The sequence below is a fragment of the Rhinopithecus roxellana genome, chromosome 12 (assembly GCF_007565055.1).
Source record: "Rhinopithecus roxellana isolate Shanxi Qingling chromosome 12, ASM756505v1, whole genome shotgun sequence".
Lineage (NCBI taxonomy): Eukaryota > Metazoa > Chordata > Mammalia > Primates > Cercopithecidae > Rhinopithecus > Rhinopithecus roxellana.
In genome coordinates, this window is record NC_044560.1 from 31,468,225 (window position 1) to 31,494,022 (window position 25,798).

The 25,798-nt window shown below is 43.4% G+C and overlaps 1 protein-coding gene across 2 annotated transcripts in view; it reads right to left on the bottom strand.

Annotated features, from left to right (window-relative positions):
• The window catches only part of ZNF461 (zinc finger protein 461), a 33,030-nt gene extending 23,981 nt beyond the window's left edge, over positions 1–9,049 (bottom strand). Inside the window, exons 1-2 of one of the 2 annotated variants that reach the window (XM_010385648.1) lie at positions 8,907–9,045; positions 6,902–6,990 (exon numbers count right to left, since the gene is read on the bottom strand). In XM_010385648.1, coding sequence (XP_010383950.1) covers positions 6,902–6,910 — 9 coding nt within the window. In that variant the 5' untranslated portion in view covers positions 6,911–6,990; positions 8,907–9,045. Of the gene's footprint in view, positions 1–6,901; positions 6,991–8,906 lie in introns of both variants that reach the window. The other variant, XM_010385649.1, reaches the window with a different exon arrangement.
• Positions 9,050–25,798: the final 16,749 nt, after the last annotated feature.

The window sequence follows — 25,798 nt, forward strand, 5'->3', positions numbered from 1 at the left end:
ACAAGTTTTATTTTTATATTTTCTTTCTCTTTTTTTTTGGGAGGGGTGGTAAGGGTGGGGCATCTTTCTTTGTCACCCAAGCTGGAGTCCAGAGGTGAGATCATAGCTCACACTGCAACCTCAAACTCCCGGGCACAATTGATTCTCCCATCTCAGTGTCCCAAGTAGCTGGGACTACAGGCATGTGCCACCATACCCAGCTAATTTTTTTTTTTTTTTTGTACTGATGGGGGTCTTTATGTCCAGGCTGGTCTCAAACTCCTGGTTTCAAGCAGTCCTCTTGCTGTGACCTCCCCAAGTGTTGGAATTACAGGCATGAGCCACTGCACCTGGCATATTTTTATATTTTTCTTTTCCTTTCTTAAATGGTTAAGAACTAAAAAGGTATACATTCAGATGTCTTGCCTCATGTTTATCCTTTCCATTTTGTCTCCCACCTCTTGCCCCCATGAGTGCAAAAAGTTATAAAAAAACTTTATAAGTAAATACATACATATAATTTTTCATGCTTTTATACAAATGGTAACATATTATAATATATGCACTGTTTGGTACTTGTTTTTTTTTCACTTATTAAATTCAAAGTATCTTGCCATATCTATGATAAATGGCTTCTTTATTTTTACATAAGTATATATAGTCCAATGATTTGTATTAACACTGATGGTTTATCAATTAAACCTATAGATTCATTATTTCTAGTCTTTGGCTATTACAAACAACGGTACAATGAATGCTATTGTGAATTTATCATTTCATACAAATATGGGTATATCTGTAAGAAAAAGTACCAGGAGTTGGATTGCTGGGTCAAAATGGAAAATACATTTTGGTAGATGTCAAATTGCCCTTGAAAGCAGTTAGACCATTTTGTTCTCCTCACAGACTCACTAACAGGGTGCTTTGTCAAAACATTTTATTTTTACCAATCTAACAAGAAAGAAATGTCCACTAAAACTCTATGTCATAAACTCTACTACCATAGAGTTTTAGTGGACATTTCTTTAATTGTGAGTTTAGTACTTTTCTTTTTAGAAGAACCCTTTATATTTCCTTTTCTGTGAACTCTCTATTCAGGTCCTTCGGCCTTTTTTCTACTGGGCTATTCATCTTTTTTTCTCTAAAAGTTCTCTATATTAGAGAAATAATAAGCTCTTTCCTTGTTTATGAGTGGTAAATACTTTACTCCAGTTTGTCATCTGTCTTCTGACTTTGCTTACAAGTGTTTCTCGCCATGCAGAAGTTTTTTTATTTTTATGTGGTAAAATGTGTTAACCTTTTCTTTTTCTAGTTTTTGGATTCTGAGTCCTAGTTAGAAAGGCGTTCCCCAAACCAAAGTTATGGAGGAATTCTCCCATGTTTTATTCTAGTGCTGTTATCGTTGTATTTTTTTTTTTTTTTTTTTTTTGAGACGGAGTCTTGCTCTGTCGCCCGGGCTGGAGTGCAGTGGCCGGGTCTCAGCTCACTGCAAGCTCCGCCTCCCGGGTTCACACCATTCTCCTGCCTCAGCTTCCCGAGTAGCTGGGACTACAGGCGCCCGCCACCTCGCCCGGCTAGTTTTTTGTATTTTTAGTAGAGACGGGGTTTCACCGTGTTAGCCAGGATGGTCTCGATCTCCTGACCTTGTGATCCGCCTGTCTTGGCCTCCCAAAGTGCTGGGATTACAGGCTTGAGCCACCGTGCCCGGCCTATCGTTGTATTTTTTTTTTTTTTTTTTTTTTTTTTTTGAGGCGGAGTCTCGCTCTAACACCCAGGCTGGAGTGCAGTGGCCGGTTCTCAGCTCACTGCAAGCTCAGCCTCCCGGGTTTACGCCATTCTCCTGCCTCAGCCTCCCGAGTAGCTGGGACTACATTAGCTGGGACTACAGGCGCCCGCCACCTCACCCGGCTAGTTTTTTGTATTTTTTAGTAGAGACGGGGTTTCACCGTGTTAGCCAGGATGGTCTTGATCTCCTGACCTTATGATCCGCCCGTCTCGGCCTCCCAAAGTGCTGGGATTACAGGCTTGAGCCACCGCGCCCGGCCTGTATTTTTAATAATTAAATTAAATTATTTGATTTATTGTAATTTATCCTATATGGTACATGGGATATAGATTGGACTTTATCTTTTTCCAAAATTGCTACCTATCTGATAATGTTATCAACAGTCCATCTTTAGCCTACCGATTGGACATGTCATGTTAACCATGAGTTATATTCCCATTTGTAGGTATAACTCTAGGATTTCTATTCTGTTCACTTGATCCAATTATCATGTTTTCAGTATTGTGCCTTTCCATTATATGTAATTATGTGTAATTACCTGGTAGAGCTAATGTCCCCTCTACAGAGGGAATTAACAGAACCCTGAGTCAACAACATGTAACATGCAATAAAAAGTGTACAATAGGCTGGGCATGGTGGCTCACACCTGTAATCCTAGCACTCTGGGAGGCTGAGGCAGGCGGATCACTTGAGGTCAGGAGTTTGAGACCAGATTGGGCAACATGGTCAAACCCCATCTCTACTAAAAACACAAAAAATTAGCCGAGTGTGGTGGCACACAACTGTGGTCCCAGATACTTGGGAGGCTGAGGCGGGAGAGTCGCTTGAACCTAGGAGGCGGAGGTTGCAGTGAGCTGAGATTGTGCCACTGCATCCCAGCCTGGGCGACAGAGTGAGACTCCATCTCAAAAAAATAAATAAATAAAAATAATAAATAAATAAAATTACTAGAAATGAAAAAATATGATTTTCAAGAGAAAACCACTTAATAGAAACATATCTACAAATGACACAGATGTTGAAATTGGCAAAGACTATAAAAACTATGAGATATATTTTAAAAATCTACAGGAGGGAAAAAGGGAAATTTCAGGTGAAATTTGAATACTCTAAAAAAGAACCCAAGGCAAATCCCGAAACTAAGAAATGAACTATATGAGGCTGGGTGTGGTGGCTCACACCTGTAATCCCAGCACTTTGGGAGGCTGAGGCGGGTGGATCACCTGAGGTCAGGAGTTCGAGATCAGCCTGGCCAATGTGGTGAAACCCTGGTCTCTACTAAAAATACAAAAATTAGCCAGGCATGGTGGTGTACAAAAACGTTAAAGGAAATTCTTCACGTGGAAAAAAAAATTTATACTAGATAAAATCTTCAGTCTATACAGAAGAATAAAGAGTGTTAGAAATGGTAAACATAGGGTTAAAACATAAGATATTCTTTTCATTTAATAATTTCTTTAAAAGATAATCAACTAAAGAAAGAAATATATGCTTTAAGCAAACTTAGAAATAAAATATATGACAAAAAAAAAAAAGACGGGAAGGGGAAATAGAAGTATCCAGTTGTGCCTGGTGCAGTGGCTCACCCCTGTAAGCCACTGCAGGGAGGCAGGATTGCTTAAGGCCAGGAGTTTGAGACCAGCCTGGGTAACAAAGTGAGATGGCATCTCTACAAAAAATTAAACAATTAGCCAGACGTGGTGGCACACAACTGTAGTCCTAGTTACTTGGAAGGCTGAGGCAGGAGGATCACTTGAGCCTAGGAGTTCGAGGCTGCAATAAGCTATGATGACACCACTGGACTCCAACCTGGGCAACAGGGCACGACCCAGTCTCTTAAAAAAAAAAAGAAAAGTATCCAGCTGTAAGATGTTTACATTATACCTGAAGTGTTCTAAAATGACGCGAATAATGTAAAGCACATCGCAAACCTTAAAACAACTCCTAAAACAGCAAAACAAAGAGATACAGCAAATAATCCTATAGTGAAGATAAAATTAAATACTAAAAAAATAAGATTAATCCAAGACAAGGCAGGAAAACAGGAAAAAAATTTAAAAAGAACAGTTGACAAAATGATAGAGTAAAACCTAACTATATTGCTAATTACATTAAATTTAAGTGGTCAAACTACAGTATATTTCCTGACTTATTTTATGGAGCCAGCATTGCCCTGACACTAAAACTTAAAAATTAATTAAAAATTAAGATGAAATAAAGTCATTTTTACATAATAAAATCTGAGAGAATGTGTCACCAAAGACCCAAACTACAGGAAACGCTAAGGGAAGATCTTCAGGCTAAAGATAAATGATACAGGATGGAAGTTCAGATCACAGGAAGGAAGGAAAAGCAACTAGACATTTTTTCCTGTTTTCCAACACATATAATTTCTTATCTTTGCAAATTCTTTCCACATTTCCAAGTATTTCTTTTTTATTTATTCATTTTTTTGAGACAGAGTTTCGCTCTTGTTGCCCAGGCTGGAGTGCAATGACACAATCTCAGCTCACTGCAACCTCTGCCTCCTGGGTTCAAGTGATTCTCCTACCTCAGCCTTCCAGGTAGCTGGGATTACAGGCATGCACCACCATGCCAGGCTAACTTTGTATTTTTAGTAGAGACGGAGTTTCTCCATGTTGATCAGGCTGGTATCGAACTACCGACTTCAGGTGATCTGCCCGCCTCAGCCTCCCAATATGCAGGGATTACAGGCTTGAGCCACAGCACCTAGCCGTTTCCATCTATTTCTAATTCATATATTTTAACTGTTTTTGGTAGGAGCATTCAAAGCTATGATTTTTCCTTAGGGTCTTGCTTTTTATTTTATTTTTTGAGATGGAGTCTTGCTCTGTCACCCAGGCTGGAGTGCAGTTGCAAGATCATGGTTCACAGCAATATCCGCCCCCTGGGTTCAAGCAATTCTCCTGCCTCAGCCTCCCAAGTAGCTGGGATTACAGGTGCATGCTACCACACCCAGCTAATTTTTTTTTTTTTTTTTTTTTTTTTTGAGACGGAGTCTCGCTCTGTCACCCAGGCTGGAGTGCAGTGGCCGGACGGATCTCGGCTCACTGCGAGCTCCGCCTCCCGGGTTTACGCCATTCTCCTGCCTCAGCCTCCCAAGTAGCTGGGACTACAGGCGCCCGCCACCTCGCCCGGCTAGTTTTTTTGTAATTTTTTTTAGTAGGGACGGGGTTTCACCGTGTTAGCCAGGATGGTCTCAATCTCCTGACCTTGTGATCCGCCTGTCTCGGCCTCCCAAAGACCCAGCTAATTTTTGTATTTTTAGGAGAGATGGGGATTCACCATGTTGGCCAGGATGGTCTTGGTCTCCTGACCTCATGATCCGCCCACCTCAGCCTCCCAAAGTGCTGGGATTACAGGCATAAGCCACTGCACCTGGCCAGCATCCTGCTTTAATTAAATCTCATTTTTTTTTTTTTTTTTTTTTTAAGACGAAGCCTCGCTCTGTCAACCGGGCTAGAATGCGGTGGCGTGATCTCAGCTCACTGCAGCCTCCGCCTTATAGGTTCACACCATTCTCCTGCCTCAGCCTCCCCAGTAGCTGAGACTACAGGCGCCCGCCACCATGCCCAACTAATCTTTTGTATTTTTAGTAGAGACGGGGTTTCACCCTGTTAGCCAGGATGGTCTTATCTCCTGACCTCGTGATCCACCCACCTTGGCCTCCCAAAGTGTTGGGATTACAGGCATGAGCCACCGTGCCCGGCCCTGTTTTCTTTTCATTCTATTTGTCTGATACAGTTTGCCAGTCCTTTTCTTAACCTTTCTAAATTAGTGAATCACTCAGGTGTCTGGGTTTTAATTCGTGATTCAATCTGAACAAAGTCTTTTAATAGATGAGTTAAATGCAATTTGCATATATTAATAAGGCATATATATTTGCTCTCTGGTCTTAACTTTATCATGTAATTTTTTTTTTTTTTGAGACAGAGGCTTGCTCTGTCACCCAGGCTGGAGTGCAGTGGTGCGATCGTAGCTCACTGCAGCTGCAAACTCCTGGGATCAAGTGATCCTCCCACTTTTGCCTCAGCCTCCCGAGTAGCTAGGACTACAGGTGCACACAACTACAAGCAGCTGATTAACAAAAAAAATTTTTTTGTAGAGATGGGGTTTTATCATATTGCCTGGACTGGTCTGGAACTCCTGGACTCAAATGATTCTCTCGCCTCAGCCTCTCAAAGTGCTAGAATTACTGGTGTGAGCCTCCATGCCTGGCTTTTATGACGTGATTATTTTGTTAATTCCGTCTTGCTCACTTTCTCTGCATATATCTGTGTGTCTTAAGTCTTACCATACGTTAGTTATTTTTTGTCTCTCAATACCAGTTAAGCTTCAGAAGGGAAGATATGCATGTATGTGATATTTTTTCCCCACTGATTTATTCCTAGTTACCTAGAACAATGCCTGTCGCATAGTAAGTACTCAGTAAATATTCGTTAAATCACCTCATCCAATCAAAGTTCTGACAAGAGAAACACTAATATTTTCTTCAAAAGAATATGATTTGTGTTTTCTCCTTGTTTCTGTTAAAAGATTTCACGTAAGGGAGATGAAGAATCATTTATTCAACAAGTATATGAACACAGGTCGGAGAGGAGAGAAGCAAAAATGAAGGCCCTGAAATTCTGGCATCGTCACTTACTCACTAGTAAGTTACTGTATAATTCTCAGGTAAGAAACAATGTCAGAATAAAGAATGCAGGCCAGGCGCAGTGGCTCACGCCTGTAATCCCAGCACTTCGGGAGGCTGAGATGGGCAGATCACTTGAGGCCAGGAGTTTGAGATCAGCCTGGCCAACTTGGCAAAAACCCATCTCTACTCAGAGTACAAAAATTAGCTGGGTGTGGTGGCACGTGCCTGTTGTCCCAGCTACTTGAGAGGCTGAAATGGGAGAATCGCTTGAACCTGGGAGGTGGAGGCTGCAGTGAGCCAAGATGGTGCCACCGCACTCTAACCTTCCCACCTGGGAGACAGAATGAGGCTATGAATCAAAAAAAAAAAAAAAAAAAAAAAAAAGAAATTGGAAATAGTCACATGCCCTGTACAAAAAAAAACAAAAAACAAAAAACAAAAAAACTATTTTAATTAGGAGCAAGAAAAAAACAACTTACATGGGCCATGGCTTATTTTAGAATTGAATGTATTAATTAATCCTCTTCTTGGTTCCCTCTGGAAGAAACTCAGTCCAAAGAAGGTGTTGCTGGGGGAGAGGGGAGTAAAAAAAAAAAAAAAAAAAAAGACAGGCGATTATTGCCTCTAAGCTCCCAAAACGTTAATTCAGAATGACATTTTTCTTCCCCCTTCATATCTCCTATTCCCAGACCTGATACATACATACATAAATTATTAGTGGGAATTTGGACAAATCCTAGCTTTACTCAAAACCATGAGGAAATCCAGCTACAGCACGATAGACTCAAGAAAAGCAAAGATCATTCTCTTCAGCAGAAGGGATAGTTAGGCCAGCCCAGTGTCCCACTACTATGATGAAATGGAAGCCAGGATCAGGGTGCTGAGAACTGCCCTGAGTAGATTTTTACTGAATTAAGAGGAAAAAGAAAAGGTAATGGACATTATGAGAAAAGATTAGGGAAACAGAAAACAGACCCAAAAGACCCAATGTATGTATAACAGGAATTTCAAAAATAAGAGACTGAAACAACACAGATGGAAGAGAAGAAATAAATAGAACAAAAATTTCCAGACCAAAATAAATTGAGTCTTTAGTTTGCAGTACAGTGCTGTAAGAATTAAAGAAGAATCGTACCTGCAAACATCCTGGGAAATATTCTTAAGTTTGTCTTTGAATACAGACAAAAGGACATAAATATCTTCTAGTAAGAAGTTACAGAGGTTGGGCGCAGTGGCTCACGCCTGTAATCCCAACACTTTGGGAGGCCGAGGCAGGCGGATCACGAGGTTAGGGGCCCAAGACTAGCCTGGCCAACATGGTGAAATCCCGTCTCTACTAAAAATACAAAAATGAGGTGGGTGTGGTGGTGGATGCCTGTAATCCCAGCTACTCGGTAGGATGAGGCAGGAGAACTGCTTGAAAACCCAGGGCGGAGGTTGCAGCAAGCCCAGATCGCGCCACTACATTCCAGCCTGGGCGAAAGAGAGAAACTCCGTCTCAAAAAAAGAAAAAAAAAGAAGAAGAAGTTGCAGAACAATGTGTATGTATTGTGGCCTAGCCTAATCTTAGAAAAAAAAAAAAATCAAACACATATGTACATAAGCATACTACATATGTGGTGTTTTTCTGAGGCTGTGATGATAAATGCGGGGTAGCAATGTGATTTTGGCTTGTGTTGTATGTGTAAATCTACAGCTAACTCCTCAAGTAGTCAGGAGGGGCTGAGATGGCTGAATGACAGATCTCTGGAGCAGGGCGTCCTGAGCCTTAGACGTGCACACAGGAGCAGGGTGAGGTGACTGTGCGTGTGTCAGTGTGTGAGAGACCAGAGTTGACTGAGAGGAGTGGAAGCTCTCTGACTGATCGTGTGACCCTGAGGATAAAGTAAATGCTTTTTTTTTTTTTTTTTTTGGAGACGGAGTTTCACTTTTGTTACCCAGGCTGGAGTGCAATGGCGCGATCTCGGCTCACCGCAACCTCCGCCTCCCGGGTTCAAGCGATTCTCCTACCTCAGCCTCCCGAGTAGCTGGGATTACAGGCATGCACCACCACACCTAGCTAATTTTGTGTTTTTAGTAGAGATGGGGTTTCTTCACATTGGTCAGGCTGGTATCGAACTACCGACCTCAGGTGATCCACCCGCTTCGGCCTCCTAAAGTGCTGGGATTACAGGCGTGAGTCACTGCGCCCGGCCTGTGCTTTTTCTTTCATGTAAATAAATGGGACTTAAACAAATAGCCATTCACAATAATGGTCACAGTCACCTACATTTACACAAATGATTCGGGCACAGAATCACACTGTCACTAAAGCACACCCACGCACCAGGTCGCTGTCCCAACAGTAACACACATTTAGCCCAAAGATAAACCCTACTTCCTCACGCATGCAAAACACACCCACCTAAGGGGTGATCCCGCACGCAGAGGCTTAAAACTACAGACATTCGCCTTCCACGGCACTGGTGAGCCAGGATTTCTCACCTTCAGCATCCTCAGGGAAGGCTCTGGTCCAAGTTCTGATTCAGATTCCAGGCGAGGCCGCTCTAGCTTCTCCACCGGCCCGGGACATCCTTACCTGCCTCTACTCGAAGACCATTCCTCCGAGGCTCCTACCGGAAGTAGCTGTGGACAGCGGTGTCCTCTGGGAAATGCAGTCCGAGAGGAGAGCGCCTGGGATGGAAAGGGTGTGTTCCGCTGGGCTCCGGCATGCACTTGCGCGGTTTCACCCGAGGCTGGAGTGACGCCAACCTCTTAGGGTTCGTTTTTGGATACCAGACTTCGGGTTCCGCTGAGAACGGATTTCAGAATAGGGACAGTGGCTGCCCCGACCTCCTCAAGGCGGCCGCCCCGGGGTGTGGCTGAAGATAATTTTTGGCCGGCGCGGACTAATCCGGCTTCCCTTTGTGGAGTTGTGGTGAGAGAGGTGTTTTGTTGCGAGACCGCACGTGCGCGTATCCAAAGGTGACTCTAGTGGAGAAGGTGGATATGAACCGACCTGTGAGGGTGTAGCGCGTGAGATTTGTATGTGAAACGATTTTTTTAAAAAATTTTTTTTTGGCTGGGCGCGGTGGCTCACGCCGAGGCGGGCGGATCATCCGAGACCAGCCTGACCAATATGGAGAAACTCAGCCTCTACTAAAAATACAAAATTAGCCGGGCGTGATGGCGCATGCCTGAAATCCCAGCTACTCGGGAGGCTGAGACAGGAGAATCGCTTGAACCCGAGAGGCAGAGGTTGCGGTGAGCCGAGATTGCGCCATTGCACTCCAGCCTGGGCAACAAGAGCAAAACTCCTTCTCAAACAAACAAAACTGTACGTCATATATTTGACTGAATTTATCTCATATATATATATATTATTATTATTACTATTGTTTTGAGACAGAGTCTCAAACTGCAAGCTCCGCCTCCCGGGTTCACGCCATTCTCCTGCCTCAGCCTCCGGAGTAGCTGGGACTATAGGCGCCCGGCACTGCGCCCGGCTAATTTTTTGAATTTTTAGTAGAGACGGGATTTCACCGTGTTAGCCAAGATGGTCTCGATCTCCTGACCTCGTGATCCACCCGTCTCGGCCTCCCAAAGTGCTGGGATTACAGGCATGAGCCACCGCGCCCGGCCTATTTATATATTTTTTCAGACAGAGTCTTCTTGCCCTGTTGCCTGGGCAAGAAAACAAAACAAAACAAAACAAAAAAACAAAAACTCTACATCATATATTTCACTCAACTTTTTTAAATTTTTTTATTTCTTTTTTATTTTTTATTTTTTTATTTTTTTATTTTTTTTTTGAGATGGAGTCTCGCTCTGTCACCCAGGCTGGAGTGCAGTGGCCAGATCTCAGCTCACTGCAAGCTCCGCCTCCCGGGTTCACGCCATTCTCCTGCCTCAGCCTCCCGAGTAGCTGGGACTACAGGCGCCCGCCACCTCGCCCGGCTAATTTTTTGTATTTTTAGTAGAGACGGGGTTTCACCGTGTTAGCCAGGATGGTCTCGATCTCCTGACCTTGTGATCCGCCCGTCTCGGCCTCCCAAAGTGCTGGGATTACAGGCTTGAGCCACCGCGCCCGGCCATAATTTTTTTATTTTTTTGACACAGGGTCTTCATGCCCTGTTGCCCGGGCTGAGTGTGGTGTCGGGATCCTAGCTCACTGCAGTCTCCACCTCCTCAGCTCCTCCCGCATCCACCTCCCAAAGTGCTGGGATTACAGGCGTGAGCCACCGGGTCCGGCCAAAACGATTTTTATTTATTTATTTATTTATTTATTTATTTATTTATTTATTTATTGGTAAAGACGAGGTCTCGCTATGTTGCCTACGCTGGTGGTCTCGAACTCCTGGACTCAAGCGATCCTCCCACCTCGTTTGCCAAAGTATTGGATGACAGGTGTGAACCACCGCGCTGGGTCGTGAAACGGTTTTGAGGCCTTTTGCGAATGGCTGTGCTATATGCCCGCGTGGGGTTCAGGCGGCGAGCGCCGCCACTCCCGCAGTGGCCCCTGTGGGGTGATACGTGATGTGGCTTAAATGTGAGAGGCCACCTGGACCCGTGTGATTGCCATGTTTGCGGGAGCGCAGCCACGTGCACAGGGATCCTGTGACATTCTGTGTGAGGCTTTTTTGCGCTGGGTCCACCCATGATTACAGGACTAGTGTGACTGTGGCGGCCCCTGGGAAGGGAAAAAGCTGGTTGGGACCAGGAGGGTCTGAGATGGATGAATGACAGATCTCTGGACCAGGGCGTCCTGAACCTTAGATGTATGCATAGGAGCGGTGTGAGGTGACTGTGTTTGGTTGTGTGTGAGAGTCCAGAGCTGACTGAGAGGAGTGGAAGCTGGTACATGTTATCTGCCAGAAGGGACAGATCCATGGTAAGGACTTTTAACCTTGCTGAGAGACCAGTAACTCTGTCACCAAGTGTAATATGAGGAAATGGTGCTTGCGAACAAGTGATTCTGCTTGTGTCTGATTCTTGTTCATGTATGTGGGATGGTTTGCTCTTGAAGCTGTCACTGAAAGGAGAGTGAAATGTATGATGTACAGCTGGCCCTCCCTATCCATGGGTCTTGCACTGGGGATTCAGCAAACCTTCAGTTGAAAATATCTGGGAAAAAGTTGATGTTTGCATCTGTACTGAACTTGTACAGACTTTTTTTTTCTTGTCATCATGCCCTAAACAATAGAATATAACAACTATTTACATAGTATTTACATGGTTATTAGGTATTATAAGTAATCTAGAGAGGGTTTAAAGAATACGGGAGGATTTCCATAGATTATATGCAAATACTATGCCATTTTATATAAGAGACTTGAGCATCTGTGGATTTTGGTAGGGAGGAGTCCTGGAGGGATGACTGTATGTGAAAGTGGTTTGTGAATATGCTCAAGTCTCTGGATGAATTGTATGACAGTGAAGGAGTACGTGATTAGGCTGTTGTGGCTTTGAGGTTGATGTCTATATTTTAAAGAATTATCATTGAGCTGGAGATCATGTGAGATTTGATGTGTTTGAATGTGACTTGTGAGTTAAAATCTGAATGAAAGATTGAGAGGTTATATAAATGTAACTACATAAGAGAATGCAGGTATCTGGGACCCATGGATACGTTACAATGGGGAAAATAATCAGACCTTTCAGTGATTACTTTTTAGGGTAGTTTGGTGGCAGCACTTTGTGTAAGGAAGGCAAATCCATATCCATAGTGTCTATTTCAGTGAGAAAAAAGCAGTCCAATGTAACCAACCTGCCACCAGAGAATGGTGCCATATTGGGGACTCAGTGTTGGTCTTTGCATAGTCACTCTAATAAAGCCATAGGTCCCTTTTGGAAGACTGGGAGAAAGATTAACAGTATAAATTCCTGGAAGTATACTGATGTTCTTCCTCAAGGGGACCTGGCCTCCCCTTCATTCTAGGGCTTCTGGGTGTCTGCACTGACTCAAGTCCGGGTATTCATTGAGGGACCTGACTTTCTGTCTTTATGAATCAAGTTACGCTTTTGTTCACTTGACCTAGAAGTCTTCCACTTACACAAATCAATTAACGCTTAGTAGATTTCCCATCTATTTAACTTCCACCAAAGAATACCAGCCATCTTCCCAGATAGTTACCCTGTAACAGATATTTTCTTTGACATGTTCTTTCATGGCCATTTTGCATTCTTTATCACAATAAATCATTGTTTCATATTTATTAACTTGTTTTAAATTAGACACTGGCTCTGAACTGACCTTAATTCCAGGAGACCCAAAACATCACTGTCATCTACCAGTCAGCGTAGGGGCTTATGGCAGTTAGGTAATGAATGGAGTTTTAGCTCAGGTCTATCTCACAATGGGCACAGCAAGTCCCAGAAGCATTCTGTGGTTGTATCCCCAATACCACACACATAATTGGACTAGATCTACTTAGTAACTGGCAGAATCCCCACACTGATTACCTGACATGTGGACTGAGGGCTGTTCTGGTGGGAGAGGCCAGGTGGAAGCTACTAAAACTGTCTCCACCTAGAAAAATAGTAAATCAGAAGCAATACCACATTCCTGGAGGGATTGCAGAGATAAGTACCACCACTAAGAAAAATATGCAGGGGCGGGGATTCCCACCCCATCCCCATTCAGCTTGCCTAGTTGGCCCTGCAGAAGACAAATCGGTCTTGAAGAATGCCACTGGATTATCATAAGCTTGACCAGGTGGTGACTCCTGTTGTAGCTGCTGTACCAAATGTGGTTTTGTTGCTTAAGGATATTAACACGTCCTCTGCTACCTGATGTGTAGCTACTGAGCTGGCAAATGCTTTTTTCTCCATCCTTGTTATTTAAAACCACCATAAATAGCTCGCTTTCAATTGGTAAGGCCAGTAACAACACTTTCACTGTGCTGCCTCAGGGGTATATCAATTCTCCAGACATATATTGTAAGTTAGTTCACAGGGATCTTGATTGCCTTTTCCTTCCGCGAGATACTGCACTGGGCTGGGCACAGTGGCTCACGCCTGTAATCCCGGCACTTTGGGAGGCCGAGGTGGGTGGATCATCTGAGGTCAGCAGTTCCAGACCAGCCTGGCCAACATGGCAAAACCCTGTCTCTACTAAAAATACAAAAATTAGCTGAACATGGTGGCGCATACCTGTAATCCCAGCTCCTTAGAAGGCTGAGGCAGGAGAATTGCTTGAACCCAGAAGGCAGAGGTTGCAGTGAGTTGAGATCGTACCACTGTACTCCAGCCTGGGCCACAGAGCAAGACTTCATCCCAAAACAAACAAACAAAAAATACTGCACTGATCCATTACATTGATGACATTACACTGATTCAACCTAGTGAACAAGAAGTAGCAAGTACTGTAGATTTATTGGTAAGACATTGCATGTCAGAGGATGGAAATAAATCCAGTGAGAAATCAGGGGCCTTCTACTTCACTGAAATTCCCAGGGGTCCGGTGGTGTGGAGCATGGTGAGATATCCCTTCTAAGATGAAGGATAAATTGTTGCATCTGGCTCCTCCTACAGTCAAAAAGGAGGCACAGTGCATACGGGGTCTCTTCGGATTTTGGAGACAACACATTCTTCACTTGGATGTGTTATTCTGCTGGCTATTTACCAAGTTATCCAAAAAGCTGTTAGTTCACGGTGGGGCCCAGAACAAGGGAAAACTCCCCAACAGGTCCAGGCTGCTGTGCAAGCTGATGTGTGCCACTTGGGCCACGTGATCCAACAAATAATGGTGCCTCAAGTGTCAGTAGCAGAGAGGGATGCTGTTTGGAGCCTTTGGCAGGGCGCAACAGAAGAATCACAGGATAGGCCCTGAGGATTTTGGAGCAAAGCCCCATCTTCCTTTTTAGAAAACACCTCTCCAGAGGCAGCTTTTGGCCTGCTACTGGACCTTAGTAGAGACTGACCATTTAATCATGGGCCACCAAGTTACCATGCAACCTGCACTACCCATTATGAAATGGGTGTTATCTGACCCATGAAGTCATTACATTGGGTGTGCACAGCAGTACTCTATCATAAAATGCAAGTGGTATAAATGTGATCAGGCCTAAGCAGGCCCTGAAGGCACACATGTGAAGAAGTGGCCCAAAACCCCATCATTCCCCTCCTGCTACAATACCTTTCTCTCCCAGCCTGCACTCGTGGCCTCATGGGGAGTTCCCTATGATCAGTTGATAGAGGCAGAGAAGACTCAGGCCTGGTCTGCGGATGGTTCTGCATGATAGACAGACACCACCTGGACAGCACTACAGTTCTGTTCTGGGACATCCTCAAAGAACAGTGGTAAAGGGAAATCCTCCCAGTGATTGGAACTCAGAGCACTGCACCTGGTTGTTCATTTTTCCTAGAAGGAGAAATAGCCAGATGTGACATTATATACCAACTTATGCACTATAGCCAATGGTCTGGCTGGATGGTCAGGGACTTGGAACATTATTTAAAAACTGGTGACAAGGAATTCTGGGGAAGAGATATGGACCTTGGTGAACAGGTAAGAAATATAAAGATATTTGTGCCCTATATGAATACTTACCAAAGGGTAACTCTAGCAGAGGAGGATGTTTAATAGTCGGGTGCATAGGATGATCCATTCTGTGGATATCAGTCAGCCTCTTTCCCCAGCTACCCTTATCACCCAATTGGCTCGTGAACAAAGTGGTCATGATGGCAGTGATGGAAGTTATGCATGGGCTCAGCAACGTGGACTTCTGCTTACCAAAGCCAAACTGGCTACAGCTACTGCGGAGTGCCCAGTGTGCCAGCAGCCAAGACCAACACTGGTTCCCCAATATGGCACCATTCCCTGGTGGCAGGCTGATACACTGGATTGCTTTCATCATGGAAGGGACAGTATTTTTTTTCTTACTGGAATACACACTTTAGATACGAATTTGTCTTCCTTATACAAAATGCTTCTGCCAAAACTACCATCCAGACCCTTAACGAATGAAGGTTTGGGTCACCCCACCAGTTAAAGAACCACAATTAGCTGAGGAGCTTGCTTGCTGAGGGGAAAAGGAATACATAATGGGTAAGGGAAGAAGGGAGGCATGAATACCAGCTATGAGCAGCTACAGAAACAAAAACTGTAATTGTCATGAATGTGTGTACAACAAAGCTCTGTTTTCCTCCCTTTCATATCTCTTTATCATGTACAGTAAGATATACTGACTTTATATTAGAGTATTTAAATATTGTTAACTTTATATCAGTTTTTAAGTTATGGGATATCAGGGAGAAGCATTAATATCATCCAGACTTTGCATCCTCTTCTAGGGAAGGGTTAGTTATTTTTGGTTGTATGCAGCATAGTTGTATCATGTTAAGCAGAAGTATAACCTTGTTACTGTCTTTATTCAGATATGAAGTATGGTTTTAGGAGATGCTTATGGGTACCAAGTTGACAAGGGTGGACTTATGATGGTTAATTTTATGTGTCAACTTGACTGGGCCATGATGCCCAGATATTTGGTCAAACATTATTCTGGATGTTTCTGTGAAAGTTGTTTTTTTTTGGATGAGATTAACACTTAAATCAGTGGACTCTGAATAAAGCAGATTATGCTCCACACAGTGGGTAAGCCTCATTCAATCAGCTAAAGTTCTTTTTTTTTTTTTTTGAGTCGGAGTCTCGCTCTGTCGCCCAGGCTGGAGTGCAGTGGCCGGATCTCAGCTCACTGCAAGCTCCGTCTCCCGGGTTTACGCCATACTCCTGCCTCAGTCTCCCAAGTAGCTGGGACTACAGGTGCCCGCCACCTCGCCCGGCTAGTTTTTTGTATTTTTTAATAGAGACGGGGTTTCACCGTGTTAGCCAGGATGGTCTCGATCTCCTGACCTCGTGATCCACCCGTCTTGGCCTCCCAAAGTGCTGGGATTACAGGCTTGAGCCACCGCGCCCGGCCTAAAGTTCTTAATAGAACAAAAGCTAATGTCCCCTGAGTGAGAAGGAATTGTGTTAGCAGACTGCCTTTAGACTTCGAACCACAACTCTTGTCTGAATCTTCAGCCTGCTGGCCTGCCTTGCAGATTTTGGACGTACCAAGGCTCTACAATTGCATGAGCCAATTCCTTAAAATAAATATTTCTGTGTACGTGCATACACACACACACACACACACACACACCTGTTTGTTCTGTTTCTCTAGAGAACCCTAATGTACTGTCCTAAGTATTTTACATGTTTAGTATCATTTAACTCCCCTCAGAACCCTGAGGGAGTTATTGATACCATTCCCAGTAAACTGGTGATGCAGGTGAGGCACCAAGAGATTAAATAACTTGTAAAATGTCACAGAGTTCCTAAGAGATGGAACTGGAATTTGAATTTCAAAGCCTTCAGTCTTTAACTATTAGATTACCATTTTCTAACTTAACACCTTCTATTCTGTATCCCATCTGCTTCACAAAGCCACTCCTGATGAGTGTCTTTATTGCCAACTAATTTGGAAGGAAAATCATTAGGATTATGGATTCTATTATTATGATATTTAACACACTGTTTATTCTCAAACATTTTTATTTACTAATTATTATCAGGAATTCTTCGATGAGCATTCTTGTAATACTATTTTGTTCATTTTTATAATTACTTCCTAAGAGACAAAGTGTTCTAGAAGTGGGATTTCTGAGTAAGACATTGGGCATGCTTGGCAACATGTAAGACTTTGTGCTTCAATACTTGGAAGAAGCACAAATTACTAAGATATAATTACTGCCTTTGTGCCGGGGTCCAGCCCTAGCGTGTCCAAGGTACCCCAAAGGGGAGAGGCAAGGTGGCAAGAGACAATAAAGACACCAGACACAACATGCAAGAGGACACAGACAAGACTGCAGCCCAGCAATGGGCTGACAGCCCCGAATGATTTTTATTACAAGCTTATATAGTATCTTATAGAACAATTGTCAATTAGTAGAGCATCAGGCGATTACATAATTATAGAACAATTGTCAATCAGCAGAGCATCAGGTGATTACATGATTATATATAGATTATTAGGATAGTCTCAGAAGTACATCAAGAACAGTTCTCTTCATGGATGGTCAGTTTGTTCTTTCCTTGGTTACGCTTTTGGGGAATAAGCAAGCTTAATGGTTAACATAACAAAGTCTTATATCAGACTTGGTGGCTCTTGCGGTTACAGGTGCTAGACGGGACCATTGTGTGGTCTTTGAGGAAATGGTCATAGGGACAATTATAGTAGCACAATTGGTTATAGGCTTAGAACTGGCACAGCAGTCTCTATTAAGTGCAAGGTTATACTTTAACATTGATTATATAACTATGTATAACTATTTTTCTTTTTTCTAATTTTAGTATTTAACTTTTATTTTTTGTTTAGGGCACCAAATTTAATATCCTTGTCATCTTACTGTGTCCCACAAACTCAAATATTTTCATAGAATTAACCTCCCATCTATCCACACCATTTTTTCACCATTTATATAATCCTCAGAATATGAAATAAGTTGGGAACTTAACCATGACAAATTTTGCATAGAATTTTTGCCTTTAGGGGAATACCATATTTCCTTTTTTCCCTTATGTGTTCCCATCACAAACCCCCACTGGCCATTAACCCATATTGTAGGGACAGGCCCAGGGCCAAATTTTCCGAGGGTAATGTGGTAAAATTTTTCTTCTATCTTTCCAGCTCATGGGTATTGCCCCATTTTCCAAGATCTGGAGTGGGGGTGGGCAGTACTATTACCGAATGAGTAACACTCCCCAGACCTCACCGTGAATCCCCTCCAATAGTTGTCCGTATATAAATGATCAACCAAATGCAAAGCAAAATAGCATAGCTTATTCCAGCGATACAGAAGAGCCCACCAGCGCCACCTGCTGCACAGGCCTTGGAAGTGGCCTTGCCAACATCCAGAGGGCTCTGAGCCTTGCTCGAGAGCAGCCTTATGCGATCAGGGTCCGGGTCGTCCCTCTCCTGCATGGCCTGCGCCACCTTTGCATTGCTTGTGATTCAACAGGGGCAATAAAAGTAAGTGAAAGGTAGAGCATGACAAAGACTTCTAGAGAAGTACAGATGAGAACTCTGGGAGTTCCCAAGAATTCACAGGAGCTCTGTGTGTGAATGAATGCCCTCTCGTCATGTGTATGTCTTACAGATTAGAGTCTCTTGATGTTGGGTCTAAAGGGTACTAATGGAGCAAGGCTGTCCTCTTACCCATAGCAGGGCATTATGGCTAGTATTTCAGAAGTGAAATAAATCCTTCTGTCAAGAAGGCATAGAAAACAAAGCAGCAAGTCCAAGGTAAGGTTTAAGCCTCTTAGCTCTTCTTCCCTGGGCAGAATACCCACAGTCATAGTTGGGTCAAAATTAATATGTATTTTTGAACATAAGAGAAATCATTCATCACATAGTATTTAGAATGTGCTTAGCTATACATGTAAAGACTTCTTAAAGCTTTTTTTTTTTTTTTTTTTTGAGACAGAGTCTCCCTCTGTTGCCCAGGCTAGAGTGCAGCGGCATGATCTCTGCTCACTGCAACTTCTGCCTCCTGGGCTCAAGCGATTCTCATGCCTCAACCACCCAAGTAACTGGGATTACAGGCATGCACCAACATGCCTGGCTAATTTTTGTATTTTTAGTAGAGATGGGATTTCACCATGTTGGCCAGGCTAGTCTCAAACTCCTGGCCTCAAGTGATCAGGTTACCTTGGCCTCCCAAAGTGGAGGGATTACAGGTGTGAGCCACTGCAACCGGCCTAAAAGCTTTTTTAATCTACTTTTTGAAAATCTTCCATTTAATAAAATGCCTTAAACATATATTCTAAAATCAGCAGATGTTTCTTGCAAAGAAAATAGGAAGTATATGTAACAAGTATACTTAAGTTTAAATTTATAGAAGTATACTTAAAACAAAACATCAGTATCACAGCCTATTAAATGTTAAATGTTAAAGGTATATCTTGGCCAGGTGTGGTGGCTCACACACGTGTAATACCAGTACTTTGGGAGGCTGAAGCAGGATCACTTGAGCCCAAGGAGTTGGAGACCACTCTGGGAAACAGAGTATGACCCCATCTCTACAAAAAAATTAAAAATTGGCCAGGCGCGGTGGCTCATGCTTATAATCCCAGCACTTTGGGAGGCTGAGGCGGATGATCACGAGGTCAGGAGTTTGAAACCAGCTTGACCAACATCGTGAAACCCCGTCTCCACTAAAAATACAAAAATTAGCCACAGTCATGGTGGCGTGTGCCTGTAATCCCAGCTACTCAGGAGGCTGAGGCAGGAGAATTGCTTGAACCCAGGAGGTGGAGGTTGCAGTGAGCCGAGATTGTGCCACTTCACTTCTGCCTGGGCGACAAAGAGAGACTCCATCTCAAAAAAATAATAAAAATTTAAAAAATAATAAAAAATTAGCCAGGTGTGGTGGCGTGTGCCTGTGGTCCCAGCTACACAGGAGGCTGAGGCAGGATGATCAGTTGAGCCCACCAGGTCAAGGCTGCAGTGAGCATGTTCATGCTGCTGCACTCCAGCCTGGGTGATACAGCAAGACTGTCTCAAACAAAAAAAACTCAGTATACCTCTAGATATTTTTCTTTCTATTGCTAATGTCTGACATTCTATCTGTATGTATATGTACATGTATCTGTATGTACATATGTATACTTTGATAAATGGTATAGCTGTACATACTATATAGTTACCTGCTTTAGCCACTGTTAGCATGTTTTGGATTTGTCTATATTTTTCTATTATTCTACAACTTTTTTTTTTTTTTTTTTTTTTTTTTGAGACGGAATCTCACTCAGTTGCCCAGGCGGGAGTGCACTGGCACCATCTCGGCTCACTGCAACTTCTGCCTCCTGGGTCAAGCGATTCTTCTGCCTCAGCCTCCCGAGTAGCTGGGATTACAGGTTCCTGCCACCACACCTGGCTAATTTTTGTATTTTTAGTTGAGACGGGGGTTTCATCATGTTGGCCAGGCTGGTCTCGAACTCCTGACCTCAAGTGATCTGCCCGCTTCAACCTCCCAAACTGCTGGGATTATAGGTATGAGCCACTGTGCCCAGCCAACCTTTTTTTTTTTTTTTTTTTTTTTAACTGATCACTTAATAGTTCGTTGTGAAGTTCTGGAATGTTTAAACTAGTATATTCCTGCTAAACTCAAAGCCGAACCAAGCCAGAGAAATTTCTTCCATATGCTACCCAGCTACTATGTATACCCCAGCCTCCCATTTCCCTCAGGGTCATGTGAGACTTACTTTCAGTGGCAAAAAGCGGAATTACTTTTGCACCAACCTAATAGATTTGGAGTGTTTTTTGTCATTTGCAGGACTGTCACTTCCAGGGATAACCATAAAGTTCTCCAGGTGCAGAGTGAGTGGCTGAACCCTGCTTAGAGGGATGTGACTGCAAGAATGTGATGTCAGAGCCTAATCTTGCTAGTTAAGAATAATTTCCTGGCCGGGCACAGTGGCTCACGCTTGTAATTTCAGCACTTTGGAAGGGGAGAATCAGGGGATCGCTTGAGCCCAGGAGCTCGATACCAGCTGGGCAACTTGGTGAAACCTCATCTGTATTTATAAAAATAAAAAATAGGGCTGGGTGTGGTGGTTCATGCCTGTAATCCCAGCACTTTGGGAGGCCGAAGTGGGCAGATCACCTGAGGTTGGAAGTTCGAGACTAGCCTGACCAACATAGAAAAACCCCGTCTCTACTAAAAATTCAAAATTAGCCAGGTGTGGTGGTACATGCCTGTAATCCCAGCTACTTGGGAGGCTGAGGCGGAAGAATCACATGAAGGCAGAGGTTGTGGTGAGCCGAGACCATGCCATTGCACTCCGGCCTGTACAACAAGAGCAAAACTCCCGTCTCAAAAAAAAAAAAAGACTGAGTGCGGTGGCTCACATCTGTAATTGCAGTACTTTGGGAGGCCAAGGCGGGCGGATCCGGATCACGAGGTCAGGGGTTCAAGACCAGCCTGGCCAACATAGTGAAACCCTGTCTCTACTAAAAATACAAAAAATTAGCCAGGTGTTGTGGCGGGCACCTGTAATCCCAGCTACTTGGGAGGCTGGGAGGAGAGTCGCTTGAACTTGGGAGGCAGAGATTACAGTGAGCTGAGATTGTGCCACTGCATTCCAGCCTAAGCGACAGTGCGAGATTCTGTATCAAAAAAAAAAAAAAGGCCGGGCGCGGTGGCTCAAGCCTGTAATTCCAGCACTTTGGGAAGCCGAGACGGGTGGATCACGAGGTCAGGAGATCGAGACCATCCTGGCTAACATGGTGAAACCCCGTCTCTACTAAAAATACTAGCCGGGCGAGGTGGCGGGTGCCTGTAGTCCCAGCTACTCGGGAGGCTGAGGCAGGAGAATGGCGTAAACCCGGGAAGCGGAGCTTGCAGTGAGCTGAGATCCGGCCACTGCACTCCAGCCTGGGCGACAGAGCGAGACTTCGTCTCAAAAAAAAAAAAAAAAAAAAAAAAAGGCCTGGCACGGTGGTTTACGCCATTAATCCCAGCACTTTGGGAGGCCGAAGCAGGTGGATCACCTGAGGTGAGGAGTTCGAGACCAGCCTGACCAACATGTCGGAACCCCATCTCTACTAAAACTACAAAAGTTAGCCAGGCATGGTGATGTGCGCCTGTAATCCCAGCTACTCGGGAGGCTGAGGCAGAAGAATAGCTTGAACCCAGGAGGTGGAGTTTTCAGTGAGCTGAGATTGCACCACTGCTCTGCAGCCTGGGTGACAGACTGAGATTCCATCTCAAAAAATAAATAAAATAAATGCAATTTAAAAAATAAAAAATTAAAACTAAATAAAAATTTTTATGCAATATTTTCCTTTATTATTTATAATCTGCTTGCTGGCAGTGTTTTCCTTCATTGTGAGTCTCTTGAGAGCTTTTGAAGAACCAATTTGGCATTTTTATAGCTGGAAACACTCGACTGTGTTTTTATTATTAAGGTTTCATTTTCTTGACACCTAAGGTGACTTTATCTTTCTCTGTCTCATTTATTTCTCTCCCTGAATTGACATCACCATAACAGGCCTAAGTCCAATTTCTTTTCCTATATACAGGACCTTTTATCTCTAAGCCAGATGTGATTTCCCCATTGAAGAAAGGGAGATAGCTATGAATGTGTAGAGAGTAAAGTGTTAAAGTGGCTCAAAGAAGGCCGGGCACGGTGGCTCAAGCCTGTAATCCCAGCACTTTGGGAGGCCGAGACGGGCGGACCACGAGGTCAGGAGATCGAGACCATCCTGGCTAACATGGTGAAACCCCGTCTCTACTAAAAAATACAAAAAACTAGCCGGGCGAGGTGGCGGGCGCCTGTAGTCCTAGCTACTCAGGAGGCTGAGGCAGGAGAATGGCGTGAACCCGGAAGGCGGAGCTTGCAGTGAGCTGAGATCCGGCTACTGCACTCCATTGGGCAACAGAGCGAGACTCCGTCTCCAAAAAAAAAAAAAAAAAAAAAAAAAAAAGTGGCTCAAAGAAGAGGGAAGCCATTGCAGGTAAATGCTCAGCTGAAATGAGAGTCAAAACTTCCAGGTATTGTTTGAGAAACTTTTCCCTCAGTGGCCAGTGGAGAGAACTGAGGTCCTTTCAGTCTGAGTTCCCAAAGACACCTCACCATCATCCCCCTGTGTCACTGTGCCCATAGCTCGTTCTATAATTCTTCCAGTTTTAAGGAGGGAAGGATTAGCCTTATAGAGTTTCTGATTATAAAAGAAATACATACTAAGCATTAAAATTCAGAAAACAGAATCCTATTCTGCACAGCAAAGGAAACAACAGGATGAAGAGACAACCCAAAGATTGGGAGAAAATATTTGCAAATCATATATTGGATAAGGGGCTAATATCCAAAATGTAAAAGGAACTCAGACTTCTTAACAAGAATACAAATAACCCTATTAAAAATGGGCAAAGGACTTGTATACATTTCTCATAAGAAGACATACAAATGGCCAACACATATATGAAAAATGCTAAACATCTGTAATCAGAGAAATGCAAATTAAAACCACAATGGGGCCGGGCGCAATGGCTCACGACTAATCCCAGCACTTTGGGAGGCTGAGACGGGCAGATCACAAAGTCAGGAGATCGAGACCATCCTGGCTAACACGGTGAAACCCCGCCTCTAATAAAAATACAAAAAATTAGCCAGGCATGGTGATACGCACCTGTAGTCCCAGCTACTTGGGAGGCTGAGGCAGGAAAATCGCTTGAACCTAGGAGGTAGAGGTTGCAGTGAGACGAGATCGCGCCACTGCACTCCAGCCTGGGCAACAGAGTGAGACTGCATTCCCCACAAAAAAACCACAATGATATATTACCGTGCACCTGTTAGACACCTGCTGTTATAAACAAAGATGAAAGATTAGTGTTGGTGAGGATGTAGAAAAAAGGAACACTTGCACACTGTTGAGAGCACTGTAAATTACTACAGCCAGTTTGAAAAAGTGTAAAGCTTCCTCAAAAAACAAAAAATAGAATTACCATATGATCCACCAATCCCACAAGAAATTGACATCAGTATGTCAAAGATGTCTGCACTCCCATGTTCACTGTAGAATTATTCACAATAACTAAGATAAGGAAACAAGGTAAGTGCCCATCAATGTATGAATGGATTTTTTTTTTTTTTAAATTTTTTTGAGATGCCCGAGTCTCACTCTGTTGCCCAGTCTGGAGTGCAGTGGCACAATCTCGGCTCACTGCAAGCTCCACCTCCTGGGTGCACGCCATTCTCCTGCCTCAGCTTTCCAAGTAGCTGGGACTACAGGCACCCGCCACCAGGCCCGGCTAATTTTTTTTTTTTGTATTTTTAGTAGAGACAGGGTTTCACCGTGTTAGCCAGGATGGTCTCGATCTCCTGACCTCGTGATCCGCCTGCCTCGGCCTCCCAAAGTGCTGGGATTACAGGCATGAGCCACCACGCCCGGCTGAATGGATTTTTTTAAATGGAGGATATATATACAGTGGAATACTATTTAGCCTTAAACATGAAATTCTGTCGTTTGCAACAACACGGGTAAACCTAGAGGATATTATGTTAAGTGAAATAAGCCAGGCACAGAGAGACAAATACTATATGATCTCACTTACATGTGGAATCTAAAAAGTTAAACTCTTAGAAGTAGAGACTAGGAGGATGGTTACCAAAGGCTGGGGGGTGGGGATGTGGTGGATGGGGAAAGGGGAAATGCTGGTTAACGGGTACAAAGTTTCATTTAGATAGGAATAATACATTCTGCTGTTCTTTTGCCCAACACAGTGACTACAGTTACTGTATTGTATATTTCAGAATAGCTAAAAGATAGGATTTTATATGTCCTCACCACAAAGAAATGGTAAATATTTGAGGTGATGGATATGCTAACCAGCCTGATTTGATCATTCCATCATGTGTTCATGCATAGAAATATCACATTGTACCATATAAGTATATACAATTATTGTACAAATATATACATCAATATACAAGTGTACATACAATACATACAATTACTGTACAAATATATACAATTGTCAATTAAAAATTTTTAAAAAGAAATCTAAAATAACAGTTGCCCCCTATGAGCATCTCATGATAAATCCCTTTACTGTCCTTCTCTACATACACCGAGTTTTAAAAACAGAATTAGCTAGAACATTGTTGCTGTTCTGAAACCTATCTTTCTCATTTAACACAAGTGAACATTTTTCTTTGTCAACAAGTGGTAAACATCATCCATTCTAATGGCTGTATTTTTTAATAGGTGGAGTTGTATCTTCAGGGCAGATTCCTGAAAGTGGAATGGCTGGGTCACAAGGGAAACATGTAGGTAGTTTTTGTACGTGTTGTCAAATTTCCCACCATAAGGGTTGTGCCAGTTTGTTTTCCCACCAGCAGTATATGAGACTGCCCGATTCCCCGTACATTAATTCCTGTGGCTGCTCTAACAAGTCACCGCAAACTTGGTGGCTTTAAACAATAGTTTACTCTGTCACATTCTGGAAGCCAAAACTCCAAAAATCTAGACATCAGCAGGGCTGGACCACTCCTAGAGATTCTAGGGGAGAATCCTCACTTTGCCTCTTTCTCTGGTGGCTGTAGCCATTCCTTGACCTGTGGCTCCATCCACCTCCAGGGTCACATTGCTGCCTCCTCTTCTTCTGTCTGCCAATCTCCTTGTGTCTCTTTTAAGGATGTTTGTCACTGGATTTAGGACCCACGCAGACAATCCAGGATGAACTACTCATCTCAAAATTCTTAATTTCATCTGCAAAGACCCTCTTTCCAAATTAAGTAACATTCACAGTTTCCAGAGATTAGGACACGGACATATCTTTTTGCAGGGTCATCAGTCAGCCGACTATATCCTGTCTCACCAACAGAATATGTTGTTTTTTTGTTTTTTTTT